This window comes from Carcharodon carcharias, chromosome 18, assembly GCF_017639515.1.
Source record: "Carcharodon carcharias isolate sCarCar2 chromosome 18, sCarCar2.pri, whole genome shotgun sequence".
Classification (NCBI taxonomy): domain Eukaryota; kingdom Metazoa; phylum Chordata; class Chondrichthyes; order Lamniformes; family Lamnidae; genus Carcharodon; species Carcharodon carcharias.
The window spans coordinates 9,273,366-9,293,595 of NC_054484.1; the positions used below are offsets into that span (position 1 = coordinate 9,273,366).

A 20,230-nucleotide genomic window follows, 5' to 3' on the forward strand; every position below is an offset into this window, starting at 1 on the left:
TCAGTACTGAGGGAGTGCTGCACTGTCAGAGGGTCAGTACTGAGGGAGTGCTGCACTGTCAGAGGATCAGTACCGAGGAAGGAGTGCTGCACTGTTGTAGGGGCAGTGCTGAGAGAGTGCTGCTCTGTCAGAGGTTCAGCACTGAGGGGGTGACGTACTGTTGGAGGTTCAGTACAGAGGGAGTGCTGCACAGTTGTAGGGGCAGTGCTGAGGGAGTGCTGCTCTGTCAGAGGTTCAGTACTGAGGGAGTGGCATACTGTCGGAGCATCAGTATCGAGGGAGCACTGCACTGTTGGAGGGTCAGCACTGAGGGATTGCTGCATTGTCAGAGGGTCAGTACCAAGGGAGTGCTGCACTTTTGGAGGGTCAGTATCAAGGGATGCTGCATTGTTGGAAATGGCGTCTTTCAGATACGAGGTTAGATGGAGGTTCTCTCAGGTGGTGTGAGTGATCCCACGTGCATTACTTTGAAGAAGAGCAGGGGTATGATGCCTGGAACCTTGGTCAAATCCCTCAGCAACATTACAGTTAATACATTATCTGGATATTATCCCGAAGCTCTTGTGGGAGCTCATTGAGCACAAATTGGCTGTGATGTTTCCTGTCCTTAGGCACTAACAACAATTCAAAAAGAACTTCATTGGCTATAAATCCTTTGGGACATTTCCCTTCCTGGTAACTTCCCTGGATTGTTTTGGCTCCGCAGTGGCACGCCATTCCCTGATTAGCAAGCTCCTCACGATGGACACGGGAATTTTTCAGCCCTCCACATCTGCAGGCTGGGGGCATGTAAAATAGGAAGGGTAGCTAGCCCACAACCCTCCTGTTCACCCCCCCAGCGGTCCCCCATAATGCAGTGGACGGGTACAGCATTAGCGAGCCCACCCACTGTTAGACCTTTGGAGGCCCTTAACTGGCTAATTAATGGCTACTTAAGGGTCTCTTTCCGTCTTTGCTGCGATAATACCTGCTGGGGGAGGGGGAAGCGGAACAAAGGAGACCCGCCCACTACTTCACTGCCAGGAAGGGCGCAATACTTCCTTTGGTTCGGGGGGGGTGGGGGGGTACCCTCCGCTTATTGGGGCACCTCCCCCGTTGACCCCAATCCCCCATTGGCCTCTAGAGCCCTCCCTCACCACCCGTCTCCAGGGTCCTCAATCCCTCCCCGACCAAGGGTACCTCCAGTTCCGGCATCCACGTTCTTTCTCCGCGGGGGCTGCTTGTCCAGGCAGTAGCCATGACTTGTTTTTGCCGCTGCTGGGGATGGGCTCAGCTCTCAAAGGCGGATCTTCCATTCCCTGAGGGGTGGGGAGTCCCACTCTTGCCTTGTGAAGGCTGCTCACTGTGTCTTATCACCGTGGGGCAGCCTCGCTTAAAGCTGGTCAGCTGGTGACTGGCTTTCTTTCCTGCTGGTGGGGGGAAGGGGGGAGGGGGGCGGTGGGAGCGATACGCCTCCCTGTAAAATTCAACTGGCCACACGTGGGCTGTTAAATTAATGGTCCAATTACCCTGAGATCTGTGAGTTCAAATCCAGCCATGGGTGATTGGGTTTGAAGTTAAATGATAGGCAGTTGGATAGCGGAGGGGGAAGAAAAGGAGGTAGCATGAAGAGAAAATGTGTAAATGGAGCTGCTTTGGTCGGCTCACCCCTCATGCCAGCTGTTCACCATCAGAAGTGAGTTATTTGTGGCAGGATTCCCAGACTCTGACCTGCTCTTGCAGCCACAGTATTTACCTGGCTGGGTCCAGTGCAGTTTCTGGTCAATGGCAACCCCCCCAGGATGTTGATAGTGGGGGATTCAGCGATGGTAATGCCATCGAACCTCAAGGGAAGATAGTAAGATCCTCTGTTGTTGGAGACGGTCATTGCCTGGCACTTGTGTGGCATTAATGTTGCTCACCACGAATCAGCCCAAGCCTGAATGTTCTTGCACACAGATGTGGACTGCTCCAGCAGCTGAAAAATTGCGAATGGTCCTGCAAACCACACTGCTTGCAACGCGCCAGGCCTTTCAAATGCAACAATGGGCAGTTGTCAAACCAAGGATTGAAGTGTCACTACAGCTGGCATCTTAAGCAGCTGAAGTAATGCTGTGTGTTGCCTGCTCGAGGGAGGTAGACGATCCTGTGCTAAGCTCAGCCCCGAAGGCGATTTTACATACGGTGCAAACTCTTTTCGATAATCCGCTTGATGTCTCCTTTTTTTGTTTTCTTTGCTTTCCAGTTACGATCGAGAGGGGCTCTGCCCACTGCCTCCTGCCAGGATGTACCTGCAACAGGACGAGCTGGAAGAGGAGGACGATGAACGGGGCCCCACGCCACCGATCCGTGGGGCAGCCTCGTCCCCAGCGGCCGTGTCTTACAGCCACCAGTCCACCGCCACCCTCACGCCCTCGCCTCAGGAGGAGCTGATGCCCATGTTACATGGCAGTCAGGAGAACCTGGCCCTCATCCAAGCTGGGAGCGACCGCAGGTAACTGCAACTGGACAGTGTGGCCGCAGGAGAGAGATCTCACACGCATAGGGGAGAATTTCCTCCCCACCAGGAGTGGGAGGGTGGTTGGGTGGGAGCGGGCGGATGCGCAGCCCATTGCCCCCCGCCCCCCGCCCCCCCTGCGATCGGCTGCACGCCGCCATTTTATGCGGGCGGGTGGGCCTGCGCGTGAAAGATCGCAGAAATCTCCCCGAGGCACGGAACTGCTTCAGGGCAGAAATCTCCCCGAGGCACGGAGCTGCTTCAGGGCAGAAATCACCCCCGAGGCACGGAGCTGCTTCAGGGCAGAAATCTCCCCGAGGCACGGAGCTGCTTCAGGGCAGAAATCTCCCCGTGGCACGGAGCTGCTTCAGGGCAGAAATCTCCCCGAGGCACGGAGCTGCTTCAGGGAGATTAGTTTGATTTGTAAAAAGTTTAATAAAGGAAGAAGAGCATTTTTAAGACAGTGTCACATGAGCTGGGACATGTCAATGAACTTTAATAAAAACTTTCATTCAATTTATAAACACTTCATGAACCCTCATCCCGCCCGTGGATGGGGTTTCATGATGAAATGTGAAAGCTGCCTGGGCTCAGTTAATCACTTTAATTAGTTTTGAATCGGCCTTTGACAGTTTTGCCGTTGTGCGCCCACCGGACTGAGGATCAGAGTGACGCACGGTGATGTTGGGACCCTCGGCATTTTACACATCGGAGAGTGGGGCCCGGCCCCCCGGAATTCTGGCCATGGATCTATACCCATCCACTCACTCAAACACACAGACACACGTAAACAAATGCTAATACACACACACAAATGCAAACACTCTCTTACACACACATTCACACACACACACAAAAACACACTCATTGACAGGCACATTCACATACACACACACACACACACACACACACAAAAACACACTCATTCACACGCACATTCAGACTCACACTCACACACGTCAGTACTAAGTGAGTACAGCACTGTCCGTGGGCCAGTAGTAAGGGAGTGCTGCACTGTCAGAGGGTCAGTACTGAGGGAGTGCTGCACTGTCAGAGGGTCAGTACTGAGGGAGTGCTGCACTGTCAGAGGGTCAGTACTGAGGGAGTGCTGCACTGTCAGAGGGTCAGTACTGAGGGAGTGCTGCACTGTCAGAGGGTCAGTACTGAGGGAGTATTGTACTGTCAGAGGGTCAGTACTGAGGGAGTGCTGCACTGTCAGAGGGTCAGTACTGAGGGAGTGCTGCACTTTAGGACCGTCATTACTGAGGGAGTGCTGCACAGTAGGAGGGGTCAGTACTGAGGGAGCACTGCACTGTACCAGGGTCAGTACTGAGGGAGTGCTGCACTGTCAGAGGGTCAGTACTGAGGGAGTGCTGCATTGTCAGAGGGCAGTACTGAGAGAGTGCTGCACTGTCCATGGGCCAGTAGTAAGGGAGTGCTGCACTGTAGGAGGGTCAGTACTGAGGGAGTGCTGCACTGTAGGAATGTAAGTACTGAGGGAGTGCTGCATTGTCAGATGGTCAGTTCTGAGAGAGTGCTGCACTATTGGAGGGTCAGTTCTGAGGGAGTGCTGCACTGTCAGAGGGTGAATACTGAGGGAATGCTGCACTGTAGGAGGGTCAGTACTGAATGAGTACTACACTGTCGGAAGGTCAGTACTGAGGGAATGCTGGACTGTCAGAAGGGCAAAACTGAGAGAGCACTGGCCTAGCAAAACTGGAGTGTATAGGAATCAGGGGGAAAACTCTCCGCTGGTTGGAGTCATACCTAACACAAAGGAAGATGGTTATGGTTGTTGGAGGGCAATCATCTCAGTTCCACTACAGGAACTACAGGAGTTCCTCAGGGTAGTGTCCTTGGTCCAACCATCTTCAACTGCTTCATCAATGACCCTCCTTCCATCATAAGGTCAGAAGTGGGATGTTCGCTAATGATTGCACAATGTTCAGCACCATTCATGACTCCTCAGATACTGAAGCAGTCCATGTTCAAATGCAGTAAAACCTGGACAATATCCAGGTTTGGGCTGCCAAGTGGCAAGTAATAATTGTGCCACACAAGTGCCAGGCAATGACCATCTCCAACAAGAGAGAATCCAACCATCACCCCTTGACATTCAATGGCATTACCATCACTGAACCCCCACTATCAACATCCATTAACCAGAAACTGAACTGGACCATATACGAAGGTACAAACAAGGAGCAGGAGTAGGCCATTCGGCTCCTTGAGCCTGCTCTGCCATTAAATAAGATCATGGCTGATCTGATAATAACCTGAAATCTGCATCCCACCTACCCCCGATAACCTATCACCCCCTTGCTTTCCAGAATCTATCCACCTCTGCCTTAAAAATATTCCAAGACTCTGCTTCCACTAACTTTTCAGGAAGAGATTTCACTATAAATACAATATAAATCAAAGAGCAGGGCAGAGGCTTAAAATCCTGCAGTGAGTAACTCACCTCCTGACTCCCCAAAGCCTGTCCACCACCTACAAGGTACAAGTCAGGAGTGTGATGAAATACTCCCCACTTGCCTGGATGAATGCAGCTCCAACAACACTCAAAAGAAGCTTGGCACCATCCAAGACAAAGCAGCCCACTTGATTGGCACCCCATTCACAAATATTCACTCCCTCCAAGTCACTTGCCATCCTGACTTGGAAATATATCGCTGTTCCTTCACTGTCGTTGGGTCAATATCCCGGAACTCCATCCCCAGCAGCACTATGGATGTGTCTGCACCACAGAGCCTGCAATGGTCCAAGAAGGCAACTCACCATCACCTTCCCAACATCCCTGGATATAGAGTTTTCAGGCAGAATATGGAGGGAGATAAAAAAAAGTGGGGCTGTAGCATTATTGGTTAAATAATCAATCACTGCTGTGAGCATCAAATGAGAGCATATGGGTTAATCTCAGAAATAAAAAAGGGGCAGCCACATTGCTAGGAGTGTATTATAGATCTCCAAATAGTGGAAGGGAGTTAGAAGAGTAAATATGTAGACAGGTTTCTGAGTGCAAAACCAATAGGGCAGCAATCGTTGGGGATTTCAATTACCCTAATATCAATTTGGATATGAACATTGTGAAGGACACAGAGGGTGCAAAATTCTTGAACTGCACTCAAGAGAACTTTTTTAGCCAGCACGCATCAAGCCCAGTGAGAGGGGGATGCAATTCTAGATTTAGCCTTAGCAAATGAAGCTGGGCAAGTGGTTGAAGTTGCCTTGGGGGACCATTTTGGAGGTAGTGACCACAATATAGTTAGATTTAGCATCATCATGGAAAAGGGCAAAGGTAGAACAGGAGAAAAAGTTCTAAATTGGGAGCAGACAAATTTTACAAAGCTGAGAGGTGAGCTGGTGAGAGTGGACTGGATACAGCTATTAGAAGGAAAAGCTATGTCAAATCAGTGGAAGACATTCAAAGGCAAGATTCTATGAGCACAGTGCAGACATCTCCTCACAAAGAATAACGGTGGTACTGGCAAATCTAGAGTCCCCTGATAATCCAGAAGCATACAGGCCAAGATAAAGCAGAAAAAGAAAGCTTGTGACAGTCACAAAAGACTTAATATCGTAGAAAACCTAAAGGAGTATAGAAAGTACAGGGGTGAAGTAAAGATGGAAATTAGGAAAGCAAAGAGAGGATACGAAAAGATATTGGCAGGTAAAATTTAAAAAAATCTGAAGATGTTTTAGCAGTACATTAAGAGCAAGAGAATAACTAAAGAAAGGGTAGGGCCTATCAGAGATATACGTGGTGACTTGTACTCTGATGCTGAAGGTGTGGGCAGGGTTGTCAATGAGTACTTTGTCTCTGTCTTCACTGAGGAGAGGGATGAAGCAGACATTCTAGTTATAGAGGAAGAGTGTGAAATATTAGATACAATATTTCAATCGTGAGAGAGGATGTACTGGAGGAACTGGCATCCTTGAAGGTGGATGGGTCACCAAGGCTAGGTGGATTGTATCCCAGGCTGTTAAAGGAAGCCAGAGAGGAAATAACAGATACTCTGAGGATCATTTCCCAATCCTCACTAGATACAGGCGAGGTCCCAGAGGATTGGAGGTTTGCAAACGTTGTACCATTGTTTTAAAAGGTTGCGAAGATTAGGCTGCAAAATTATAGGCCAGTCAGTCTGACTTTGGTGGTGGGAAATTATTGGAAACAATTCTTAGAGACACTTAGAAAGGCAAGGAGTGGTCAGGGACAGTCAGCATGGTTTTGTTAGGGGAAGATTGTGTCTTACTAACAATAGAATTTTTTTGAGCAAGTAACAAGGAGATTGATGAGGGTAATGGAGGGGATGTTGTCTACACGGATTTCAGTAAGGTAAGGTTCCACATGACAGACTGGTCAGGAAAGTGAGATCTCATGGGATACAGGAGCAGGTGGCAGATTAGATCCAAAATTGGCTCATTGACAGGAGACAAAGGGTAATGGCCGATGGATGTTTTTGAGAATGGAAAACGGTTTCCAGTGGTGCTCAGTGTTGGGATCCTTGCTGTTTGTAGTATATATTAATGATTTAGACTTAAAAGTGGGAGGCAAATTGGGAAATTTGCAGATGGCACAAAAATTGGCCATGTAGTTGATAGTGAAGAGGATAGCTGTCGTCTCCAGAATTATATTATTGATTTGGTTGAGTAGGCGGAGAAGTGGCAAATGGAATTCAATCTGGAGCAGTGTGAGGTAATGCATTTGGGGAGGACAAACAAAGCAAAGCAATATTTAATAAACAGGAAATTATTGAGAGGGGCTGAGGAAGTGAGAGATCTTGCAGTGCATGTCCACAGGTCCCTGAAGGTGGCAGGATAGGTGGATAAGGTGGTCAAGAAATCATATGGAATGCTTTCCTTTATTGGGTGAGGTATTGAATACAAAAGCAGGGATGTAATGATGGAACTGTATAAAACACTGGTTAGGCCACAGTTAGAATTGTGTATACAGTTCTGGTCACCACATTGCAGGAAGGTGTAATTGCTCTGGCAATAATACAGAGGAGATTTACAAGAACGTTGCCAGGGCTTAAAAACTGCAGCAATGAGGAGAGATTGGATAGGCTGGGGCTGGCTTCACTAGAACAGAGGAGGCTAAGGGGTGACCTAATTGAGGTGTACAAAATTATGAGGGGCCTAGATAGGGTAGACAGGAAAGACTTGTTTCCCCTCATTGCCATGAGGAAAAACCTTTTTCACCCAGAGGGTGGTGGACGTCTGGAATTCGGTGCATAAATTGGTGGTTGAAGCTGAAACGCTCAACTCAATCAAAAGGTACCTGGATCTGCATCTGAAGCGCTGTTACCTGCAAGGCTATGGACCAGGTGCTGGGACGTGGGATGAAATGAGCACTGGTTTCCTTTTTATTCTTTTTATGAGTGGCACAGGCAAGTAGGGCTGAATGGCCTCTTTCTGGACCGTAACTTTACTATGGTTCTGTGATTCTATTTCAAAAGCGAGCAACAGAGTCCTCCCAAGCGTCAAACAGTAATGTTTATTCCCCCGTCAGCCAACACCACTAAAGCCTGGTCACTAGCACATTGCTGTTTGTTGGATCCAGCTCTGAGTAGATGGGCTGCTGCGATTCCCAACATGACGACAGCGACTTCACTTTAAAAAGTACTTTACTGGCTGTTAGTGTTTTAGGGTGTCCTGAACCAGTGAAAGGTATGATAGAAATGCAAGACTTTCTCGTACTAAGATTGTTATCTTTTCTCAGGTGCCATCCAGTCAGTCCACCACCTCCACCGAGACCTGTCTCCCCCTCCCACACGTACGGCTATATCTCAGGGCCTCTGGTCTCCGACATGGACACAGATGCCCCCGAGGAGGAAGAGGAAGAGGAGGATGTGGAAGTGGCCAAGATGCACAGCCGCCGGCTCCTCCTACGCGGCCTGGAGCAGACACCCGCCTCCAGCATGGGAGACCTAGAAAGCTCCGTCACGGGTTCCATGATCAACGGCTGGGGCTCAGCCTCCGAGGAGGATGCCAACAGCTCCAGCGGGCGCTCCAGCGCTGTCAGTTCCTCCGATGGCTCTTTCTTTACAGATGCCGACTTTGCACACGCTGTCGCAGCAGCTGCTGAATATGCGGGACTCAAAGTAGCTCGACATCAAATGCACGAGACAGCAACAGGTATGTACAGCACGTGGTTAGATACAGAGTGAAGCTCCTTCTACACTGTCCCCATCAAACACTCCCAGGACAGGTACAGCACGGGGTTAGATACCGAGTAAAGCTCCCTCTACACTGTCCCCATCAAACACTCCCAGGACAGGTACAGCACGGGGTTAGATACAGAGTAAAGCTCCCTCTACACTGTCCCCATCAAACACTCCCAGGACAGGTACAGCACGGGGTTAGATACAGAGTAAAGCTCCTTTTACACTGTCCCCATCAAACACTCCCAGGGTGGATACACCAATTGAAATGCTTTCTTGATTCCCAAACATTTATGTTTTGAGGGTTTAACTTAGTGAGCAGAATCCACATTCGACTCAAGCTAACTGCTGAATGAAGCTTCTTTCTCTTGTTAAATACCCGGGCATTGGTTTAATTTAACCTCATTAGTTTCATGATTGGTATCAAATATGCAAGACTTGAATGAGCCAATCAGCGTCAAGGAATTCAGCCTGGTGGAATTCGATTTGCTGTGAACTGCATCTAATTAGTGACCTGTGATGAACTCTTTCTGCTGCTTGTACAGTTCTAATGTTTATTAGAGATCAGGAGGAGAATCAATGAGAGTCGACACCAAAATTAATATCCAGAACACTTCAAATTGCATTAAAAATTAATATAGTGAAGAACATCCCTGTAATCAGTTCCAGAATGTAAAATATTATTGTAGTTATAAATTCATATTGAATATTTAGGTTAATCATTTATTCTGTATTGTATTAAACCATATTGATTCTCTCAATAGCAAGCTCTTAGCTTTGTGTGCAATGTTCTGTCAGTATCACTTTTAATTCATTCCTGGAATGTGGGCATCACCGGCAAGACTGTCAATTGTTGCCCATCCCTTGGTTGCCCTGATGGGCAGAGGGCAGTTAATGGTCAACCTCATTGGTTGGGACTGGAGTCACACATATAGTCCCAGACCGGGTAAGGATGGTAGCTTTCCTTCCCTAAACTGCATTGGAAGTAGTTCGGAGAAGGTTCATGAGCTGATTCCTGGGATGAAGGGGTTAAGTAACGGTTGAGTAGGTTGGGCCTGTACTCATTGGAGTTTAGAAGAATAGCAGGTGATCACATTGAAATATTTAAGATACTGAGGGGGATTGACAGGATAGATGCTGAGAGTATGTTTATCCTAATGGCAGAGACTAGCACAGTTTAAAGATAAGGAGTCTTGTATTTAAGACAGAGATGAGGAGGAATTTCTTCTCTTCATTTTTGGAGTTCTCTTCCACAGGAAGCAGTGGAGGCTGAGTCATTCAATATATTCAAGGCTGAGTTAGACAGAGTTTTGATTGACAAGGGAGTCAAGGGTTATGAGGAACAGGCAGGAAAATGGAGTTAAGGTCAAAATCAGATCAGCCGTGATCTTATCAAATGGTGGTGCGGGGTGAAGGGGCTAAATGGCCGAATCCTGCTCCTATTTCTTATGTTCTTATGTACTAAAGGACTGATTAGATTTGTATGACAATACAATAGCTTCATCATCCTTTAATCATTTTACTGATCTTTTTTTTAAGCTGAATTCAAACTTTCAAACTGCTGCAGTGAGATCTGAATTCTCGTTCGGGGGGACTATTAGTTCAGTAACATGACCACTGGACATGGTCACTTTCCAGGCCACAGCGCAGCAGCTCCCATATGTCTTCTTAACAAGGATCACGCATGGTGTGAGCGGCCTGGGAGAGATTAGTGGGGCTGTCCATCATGGAGCATTGGCTGGGAGGCCTGCAAATTTGCCAAAGAAAATTACAGAGTTGTAGAAGATTTACTACGAGGAAGAAGGCCGTTCAGTCCATCATATGCCAGATGGTGAAGTGTCTGTCATGTTGAAAAAGGACTACCTGCAAACAAATGAGCAGGGACTTCTGGCCGCTCTACCCCTGTCCTGCACAATTGTGATGCCCTGTCTAATCGCACTCTTCAATCCCACCTCCCACTGTCTCTTGCCACAACCACACAAAAGTAAATGTGCGATGGGATTAAGGAGAAAGTTATCCATTTCACAAATAAGATGTAGAATTGACAGACCATGAGACAGCCCAATCTCCGACTTTATAAAACTCATAAATAGTATATAAATGATTGAGGATTTTAGGAACTCAACCTGACAACATATGATCTATGGACTTCAATACAACATGCAGGGTGAGGCAGACCATTTATTTCTATCCTGTCAATTAAGGAGGTCTTAGACGGCCTTCTCTCTCTGCCAGCGATTGAGACCCTTTAGTGGGCAATTAATGAATTAACCCAGCAGCGGATGGGGTGTGGGTAGGGGCCTTGCCATGTGGGAAGCATGTCAAGCAAACCCCCGGTTGAGTTTGCTTTCAGGTTCCTGCGAGGGGACGGGGCGTTGTTGGGGGTAGTGTGGGCGGTGGTGTTGGGGATGCCCTTGTTCAAAGGCAATCTGTCCCTAATTGAGGGACCTGGCATCAGCAAGGGGGTGCCCTCTGAGAGCCACCCCTTGCCCTTGCTGTCAAACCCCACCTCCATGCCCTCCCCCTGACCCCACCCCCACTCCCTCCCCAGAGACCTCCCCTCCCTCCATCACTCACTAGCAGCCTGGGATCCAGCAACAATCCTGGGCCTGGGGTGAATGTTGTACCGGCAGTAGCCACTGCCTCCCAGGCAGCATTGCTGTTCAATAGGGATGCTGGCCTCTGATTGGCCAGCAGCTCACAGCAGGCAGGGCTTCCACCTCCAGGGTCCTTGATGCTGGGGGAAGGCCCTCCACTGACCTCTCAAGTGCCTGACTGGTACAAGATGCAGCAGGTCTGTCCTAAAAGAGATGACCTGGGGCTCCTGCTGGCTCTCCATTCAGTGGCTGAGTGACCCTCGCCACCTCCTCAAGGTTCTGGCCAATGAGAGTGCTCCTATAGCTGTCAGCTGGTGGTGTTCTCTAAAGCGAGTGTTTTCTCTGTGGCCATCATGAGGTTCACTGTGCACAAGGACAGGAAGCCGCTTGAGCTGTGCTGGTCTTAGTGTTCCAGAAATAACCCTCATTTCTTCCCATAGGCAGACGTTGCACTGTCCTAAGGAGACTGGTAAGTTAAACTGAGGCCTCCATCTGCCCTCTCAGGTGGATGTCAGAGATTCTATTGCCACTATTTGGAAGAAGAGCAGGGGAGTCCTCCCTGGTGATCTGGCCAACATTTACCCCTCAATTAACATCACTAAAAGCCGTTCATTATCAAGTTGCTGTTTGTGGGAGCTTGCTGTGTGCAAATTGGCTACTGTGTTTCTTACATTACAACAGTGACTACACTTCAAAAAAGGACTTCATTGGCTGTAAAGTACTTTGGAGCATCCTGAATTCTGAAAGACACTGTAGAAATCAAGCCTTCCTTTTTACTTTTGATTGAGTACGAGATTAACATCTTATTTAGGAAGCGTAGCAAAGGACCGCTTCAGTGGCAGCATGAGATCACAGGGAGACTGACCACTGGCAGGGATATCAGGAAGTAACAGCTTAATTTCACATTTTGTGGAATCACAGGATAGTTACAGCACAGAAGGAGGTCACTCAGTCCATTATGTCCATGCCCGCTCTCTATAACAGCAATTCAGCTAGACCCATTTATGGTATTTCCCCGTAGCCCTGCAAAATATTTCTCTTGATTCCTGTTAAAGGACCAGTGTCATGATCAGCAATCAACAAAACAAAATGTCTACTGTTAGATGTGATTCCACAATTGGGCAGCACTGGCTGAACAATCCTGAGTGTGCTAACAGCTGCATTAACAACCAACTTAAGATAATTAGTCGAGCTCGTAATGTGGCTCATTAACAACTGCAAGAAACAACTTACATTCATATGTGGGGACCCGTTCTCTACAAGCAAAAGGAATACATTCAAGTCCTGTACATTTTTTGAATTATCTGGGAGCTTGGGGAGCCTACAGTTCCTTACTGCTTTCTCCATGGCAACGTCTCAGCCAATCAGAGTCAACTTGCCAACCAATCAGCATCCTTTTCTCCTGTAGTATAAATTGTTGTGGTTGTTTGAAATTTGGCATTCTTGCATTTGTCCTGATGAGTGAAAGATGAAAAGCTTCAGCAACACGTCTCCCTTTTCAGCCTTATTCAAGATCTGTACTAAAAGCAACTTTTTATCAGCAATCTCTTACCTAGGGCAGTATCTCTATCACAGACTCCTTTTAAAGGGGCAGGGTCTGTATCACAGACCTTAATAAGTAGCTCAAGTATCTTTAGTGCGCAAGACTTGAATTAGGGCCTGCCCTTGGTCCAGAGCCGAATGGACCAGGCCAGGGTATTGAAAACCTATAGGAGGAAGAGGTGACTGAGGGAGTGAAGAAGTTGCACAGATATGAGGTCCTGGACAGAGAGAAAGGCAGTGTGTTAGGATTCATAGTGGAGGGAGATGAGAGCAAAGACCTGGAGGAAAGAGAGGCAAAGGTTAAGAGAAGCCCTGAGTTATTGATGAAATGGAGAGACAGCAAAGCTTGGAGTGACGCTTGTTCAATCAGTCGGCTGAATGGATTAATTTCTACCTGTTGTAAAACTCATTCTCCTTCTTTCCCCGATTACCACAGGCCGCCGACACTTCCCCTCGTCGCATTGTCCTCGTCCCACCAGCCCTTTCTCCACCGACAGCAACGCAAGTGCTGCTGTGATGCAGAAATCCCGTCCAATGAAGAAACTGAAGCACCAGGCAGGGCACGTGCGTCGGGAGATCTTCACTGATGGTACGTGTGATGCAGAGTCAAACCTTTAGCCCCTCTTGCAAGTCAAAGCAGGGAAGCCTCTCACTAAAGTAAGACCCTCACTACTGATGTGGAATCCGTCACTCATTCAGCCAGACATGGCTCAGCCCAAAGCCCCATTTGACCAAGCCCTCGCTCAGTGTCTGGCGAGGTCGGCCTCCACACAAACGATGAGCAACTCACTCCCTGCTGATCACCAAACCATTCAACCCTTCAGTGTTTGACAATAAAAACTGGGTAAAGCAGGAGGAATTTACACTCGGGTTGGGGTTGAATGCTTAAACTCAATGTTGAGATTAGGAATTCTGTGCAGCGAAAGCGAATCAAAGGAATCTCAACCATTGAGATTTCATTCAGTGGGAGTGAATGGGAAGGGGCCTGGCCCATTGGGATTCTATACAATGGAAGGGATTGTGAAGGGTTTTTACTCTTTCTTTGCTGTTTTCTCTGTCTGTTTTTCTCCCTCAGTTCCTCTCTGTTTTTTGTTCATTTCTTCATTTTTGTCTGTTTTCTATTATTTTCTCGCTCTGGTCCTTTGTTTCTATTTCTCTCTATGTTCATCTCTCTATTTTTTCTTCTTCCTCTGTGTCTCTTTCTTCCTGTTGCTGATGTTACTCTCTGTTCCTTTTCTTCTTTCTCTCCCTCTTTCTCTCTCTCTGTCTATCTGGTGACCCTGAGAGGACAGATTGATAAAATGCACTGAAGTTTTATTTTGATTTAACACAATGGCTGTTGAGTGACCCCCGTTATGACAATTCTGTAATTAAAACAGAACTGTCTTGCAGGAATGCTACTTTTTAAAAGTAATGTTTCTCCTCCATTGATAGAGGGATGAGGAAGGCTGCAGTTGTCATTGGCAAATGAAAAAGGAGAGTACTTACCTTAAATTTCTGTGGAGCCTTGTTACATCCTTGGAATAATATTGACAGTTCTGATCTCCATATTGCCAAAAGAATATAGAGGCACTGGGAAAGGAGCAAAGAAGATTTACAAGGATGATACTAGAATTGAGAAGTTATAACTATTAGGAAAGATTGAACAGCCTGGGGCTCTTTTTAATAAAAAAAATTGAAGGCTGAGGGATGGCTCAATCGAAGACTTTAAAATGATGAAGTGTAGACATAGAGAAGATGTTTCCACTCAGGAATACAGAGAGAACAGTGGTTCATTTAGCCCTTGAAATTATTACACGATTCAATAGGTTAATGGCCGATCTGTGACTTAATTCCACATACCCAGCTTTGCCCTATATCCCTTACTATCTTTGGCTAACAAAATCAATCTCAGATTTAAAATGAACAATTGATCTAGCATCAATTGCTGCTTGCGGAAGAGTTTTCCAAACTTCTACTGCCCTTTATGACATTTCATTCCTGCAGGATCTGATTCCATGTTTTAGTCTATTCCCCTGGTCCTAAGCTCTCCAAGCCCTCCATGCATTGGCATCTTAACAAGGTGGAGAGGCTTGTGTGCTCTGATGATCTCTTGAGCAGTGCCATCCAGAGCTCCTTGCTCCTGGTAGAGCCACCCATCGCGGCAAGGGCAGGGGGAGGTGCCAGACAAAGTGTGGTCCAAAAAGTTCTCAGTGGCAGAGCAGTTGAAGGAAGACTGTCTCTCACCCTCTGCAAAGGTGGAAAAAGGCTGCAGTGGTGAGGTGGGTCCAGGTCATCATGGTTTGACACATCACTGATATCTAAGCACCAACCCATCAAGAGCGTGTGGACAATGATGTTGCCCCAAGGTCCTCATGTTGAACAAAGTCACCCGCAGGCTTCTGCCAGGGTCCATTTGCCAAGTCCTGTCAAGATGGAGATGGAGAATTGGCGACAGGAACAGGGCTATGAACCTGGGAGTCCCTGGTCCAGAATCTGCACACAGGAGACAGATGCATGAAGGTGACTGGACACCTGTGTTAGGACAGAGGTGTCTTTGGGCAGCAGCATCTGTGACTGAGCAGCCCTCTGCTCACCCCAAATGGGGAGGAGACTAGAAAAGGCCCCCTAAAATAGATTGTCCCACTGTCTCCTGGCCGAGGAACCACACCCTGTGGTCAAAGAAAGAAAACTTTAAATTTTGCAACTTGGGATTTTAGAACATGCATGGATAATCTCAGGAGTGAGAGGACTGTGTGGAAAGAACTGCAATCATATTACGTGAGTTATCAAGACTCCAAATTGACATCGCCGCTCTCAGTGAGACCCGCCTTCCTGGGGAAGAGCTGGTGAATGAACGAACAAGCAGGAAGAAACACCTTCTTCTGGAAAGGAGAGGCTGACAACCACCCTCATATCCACAGAGTTGGTTTTGCCATCCAGAAGGGCAAATACAAAACCACAGCCACATGGAGGCATCCTAGATCAAAGCACCGGCACCTCCTGGATGATGTCATTGCTCAGGGTCAAAGGTCACTCGATCCATGCAGGGTACTGATGCCTGCTGGACAGACCAGAGATTTGTTCCATCGGTGATGAACATCCACCTAGCACAGCACAAAGTCCAAGAGGAAGATGATCAAAGTCTCAGTCCTAAAGTCCAAAGGGAGGAATCCCAAGTGCAGTTTGTGACCAATCTGGAAAATCTTCACATATCCAACTCAATTCCAAAACAGTGGGATCAAATAAAGTCGGCTGTACCAGACTCCTGTGCCTACACCATTTGGTTCGAGCACTGTTGTCACCAGGACTGGTTCAATGAAAATGATGCTGAAATATGGGACCTGCTAGAACCAAAACAAGCAACCTCCATTGCAATGGCAGAACAATCCAAGGTCACAAGCCAAGGTGGCAGCATTAACAGCTCAAAGCTAACACCCGAAAGACAAATCCGGAAAATAAAGGGCATGTAGTGGGAATTGAAAGCTCAAGAGATCCAACAATATGCTGACCATCATGACATGCAAAGCCACCAGGGCTATGTACAGACCAAGGTCAAATGGACAAAATCCCCTTCGTGTTTCTCTGCTTAAGGATTGCAACAAGCAATCAAACAGATGGGAAACTACAAAACCTGCGGAATATTTTGTATTCCAGCTGAGCTTGGTAAAGCTGGTGACCTTTTGCTCACATCAAGACTTCATTCACTCATCCTACCGACTTCCAGAATGTAACAATAGGAACTATCTTCAAGAAGAGAGATAAATGATGCTGTGGGAACTATCGACGTTTTCCCCTCTTGTCCACAGCTGGGAAAATCCTGACACACATTCTCCTGAATCGTCCACTTCCTGTGGCTAAGGGAATCCTCCCAAAGATAGAGTGTGGCTTTCGACCTTCCAGAGGAACATCTGACATGGTCTTTATTGCCAAACAAATTCAAGAAAAATGTCGAGAACAACACCAGGAAATCTTCATTGCATTCAGCAACATTCTCAAAGCATTTAACTCAGTAAAAATCACGAGGCTGTGTGGATTGTGCTCCAAAGATTTGGATGTCCAAGAAACTTGATCACAATCCTGCAATTGCTTCATGACGATATGACTACAACTGTATTGAGTGGGAAATCTGAAACGGACACCATCAAAATCCGGACAAGAGTCAGGCAGGGCTGGTGATAGCCCCCACACTATTTACAATCTACCTGACAGTGGCTATTCACCACATCAAAGATCAACTGCCCCCTGGTGTCAGTATTAAATATGGCCTGGGTGGGCAACTCATTTACCTCAGTCTCCTCCAAGCCAAAACAAATTGTTTTTGTCAACTTGTGGAGGTCTTTGTTATTAAACACTCATTGCTATAGTTGACACAATTGATCTGTTGTTGGATCAGTTCATCAATGGTAGCCTTTTGAGAAAGGTTTTTTTATTCATTCATGGGATGTGGGATTTTGCTGGCTGGGCCAGCATTTATTACCCATTCTTAGTTTCCCTTGTGAAGGTGGTGGTGAGCCGCCTTCTTGAACCGCTGCAGTCCATGTGGTGTAGGTACACCCACAGTGCTGTTAGGGAGGGAGTTCCAGGATTTTAATCCAGCAGCAGTGAAGGAACGGCGATATATTTCCAAGTCAGGATGATGAGTGGCTTGGAGAGGATCTTCCAGGTGATGATGTTCCCATCTATCTGCAGCCCTTGTCCTTCTAGATGGTAGTGGTCGTGGGTTTGGAAGGTGCTGTCGGAGAAGCCTTGGTTGAATTTCCTGGTAGTTGGTGAATTTCCTTGCTACCTGCCAAGATTTGGGAAGTGCTCAGTGTAGACATGCACAATCTGCAGTTTGTGGATGACTGCAGTGTTGTCACCCACTCTGCAGCAGATGTACAAGCCGCTCTCAACCTCTGCAATTCTGCATACAAGAAATCCGGCCTGTCCTTGAATGTTGCCAAAAGAGACTCTGGAATATGTTGATCAACTGTGCTGACAGTAGCAGCGAATGTTTAACAATGAAGACCTCCAGAAATCAACAAAAGTAGTTATCGTCATCACACTCCTATATTGCAGTGAGACCTGGACTGTGTACGAGTGACACAAAACAACGCTAGAGAAATTCCATCAGCAATGCCACCGCCCCATCCCCTGGATTCAATGGGAGGACCATTGAGTAAACGCTTGTGTCCTTTTTGAAGCCAGCTCTGTAAGCATTCAGGCAAATCTCCTGCAAAATCAACTTTGATGGGCTGTCTGGATACCCAAAATTCATCTCTCCTGCCAGATCCTGATTTCTCAAATCTCAAGTGGCCAACATTCCTGGGGAGGAAGAAGAAAGTGATACAAAGACACTCTGAAACTCTCCTTGAAGTGTGGCAGCATTGTCTTCAATTACTGGGAGGAGCTTGCTGCCAATCGTCCAAAAATGGGGACGACCTGTCCATCAAACTGCCTCACACTTTGAGTCCCAACATCTTAATGATGAGGCAGAGCGGTGGCAGAGAAGGGAAGAAAAGGAAGCAAATCCAGCACTCCAAATCCCACCGCCTCATGGGACATCCTGTCTCATGTGGGCAAAGATCTGAAGATTGAGAATTGGCCTGTTCAGTCACATGGAGATCCATGGCAAAAACGTGCTACACTGAGTAGACGTCACACTTGAATCAAGGGACAGCCGACAAGGCTGCCCAAATAGTGAAAATAGCTCTCCAAATCTACCTTGTCTGTATCCCTTAACATCTGCAAAACTTCAATCAAATCACCTCTTAACATTTTAAGTTATGGGTGAGGCCAAAACTAAGGCGGCCTAAATATAAAAGAGTCACGAATAAATCCAATAATGAGTTCAGGCAAAAATTCTTTGCCCAAGGAATGGTAAGAATGTGGAACTTGCGAGCACATGGACTAGTTGAGGTGAATAGCATAGATGCTTTCAAGGGGAAGCTGGATAAATACATGAGGAAGAAAGGAATAGAGGGTTATGATATTAGGATTAGGTAAAATAAGGTGAGAGGAGTATAAAGGTCAGCATAGACCAGCTGGGCTGAATGGCCTGTTTCTGCGCTGTAAATATGTGAATACGTAAATATCTCTAAAATCTTGCACGGAGGTGATGGATAAGAAACATAGAATAATAGAAATTAGGAGCAGGAGTAGGCCATTCAGCCCTTCGATGCTGTTTCGCCATTCAATATGATCTGGCTGATCCTATATCTCAACGCCATATTCCCACTTTCTTTCCATACCCCTTGATGCCTCTAATATCCAAAAATGTATCAATTTCTTTCTTGAAGATTCTCAGTGACCCGGCCTCCACAGCCTTCTGTGGTAGAGAATTCCACAGGTTGACCACCCTCTGAGTGAAGAAATCTTTCATCATCTCAGTCCTAGAGGATCTGTCCCATCATTTTGAATGTTTTGTGCAAGTGTTGGGTCCACAACAAAGGCTGCTGTTTCTCTACAGCATATGCAAAGTATCTCAAAAGCCTCCTGGAGTCTGATCTCACTGTGATACCCCCTGTGGCTCTTTGATTACTGGGTTAATGCCAACATAACCCAGGTTGCACAGCAGCCTTGGCTGGGTCCCAACCTAGTACAATATCAGATAGTGTTGAGGAAAGGAGGCAACACTTCAAATTAAAGGCTGAAGTTAGAAATCCCAGGAAAATTACTTATGTGTGATAAATAAACGAGGTCTTGAATTGATTTTTTTTCCATTTGTCAACTAAGACATTCCAGAGAGAAATGGCAGAAAGGGGCCACTAATCCTGGATAAGGATCTCCAATATCAGCAATTGATTTGGCAGTACCAGCTGATGCCCTCTATCTTTCTTCTGCTTTTTAATATCTTTCTTCTTCCTTCATTCTCTCTCACTCTCTGCGTTGTCTTTCCCTGTGTCCCTTTTTCAGTGTCTATCTTGATTTGAATGGTTCTGTTTCTCTCTATGTGTGCGTGTCTTTCACTGTCTTTCTCAGTCTCTATCTGTCACTCTGACTTTCTCTGTCTCTGTTTCAGTGACCCCTACTCTCTCTTGTTCTTTGTATTTCTCTATCTCTCTTTATTCCTCTGTTTTTATTTCCCTGCAACTCTCACTCTCACCATCACTTGGGCTCTGCATCTTTGTGTCTCTCTATCTATCTCAGTCTTTGTATCTCCGGCTCCTCTGCTTCTCCCTTGCCACCTCTCACTGTATCTCTGGGCTGAATTTTACCCACCCTTTGAGGATGGAATGTGTAGTAACTGTAGCTTTGAGACTCATTGTACTGTGTAGTAGCACGTGACAGTGTGAACAAATCAGCCCAAAGCGCGGGGAACCTTAGGGGTGGAGTTTGTGTCTTGTTGTGGAACTTGATGGAAACATGTAACTGCTGCTGAAGCCCTGTAAATAAAGTTCACTGTTTCTTATGGGAAACTTGTCTGGAAAATCACATCCATAACAGACCGGCAAGATGAACGGTTATCAAACCGGTGTGGGAAGATG

The 20,230-nt window shown here is 46.8% G+C and overlaps 1 protein-coding gene across 4 annotated transcripts in view; it reads left to right on the forward strand.

The window, feature by feature from the left end:
* The window catches only part of robo1 (roundabout, axon guidance receptor, homolog 1 (Drosophila)), a 439,384-nt gene that overhangs the window by 400,124 nt on the left and 19,030 nt on the right, over positions 1-20,230 (forward strand). For all 4 annotated transcript variants that reach the window (XM_041211417.1, XM_041211420.1, XM_041211419.1 and 1 more), the window contains 3 exons: positions 2,225-2,473; positions 8,202-8,617; positions 13,219-13,371. In XM_041211417.1, coding sequence (XP_041067351.1) covers positions 2,225-2,473; positions 8,202-8,617; positions 13,219-13,371 — 818 coding nt within the window. The remainder of the gene's footprint in view (positions 1-2,224; positions 2,474-8,201; positions 8,618-13,218; positions 13,372-20,230) is intronic.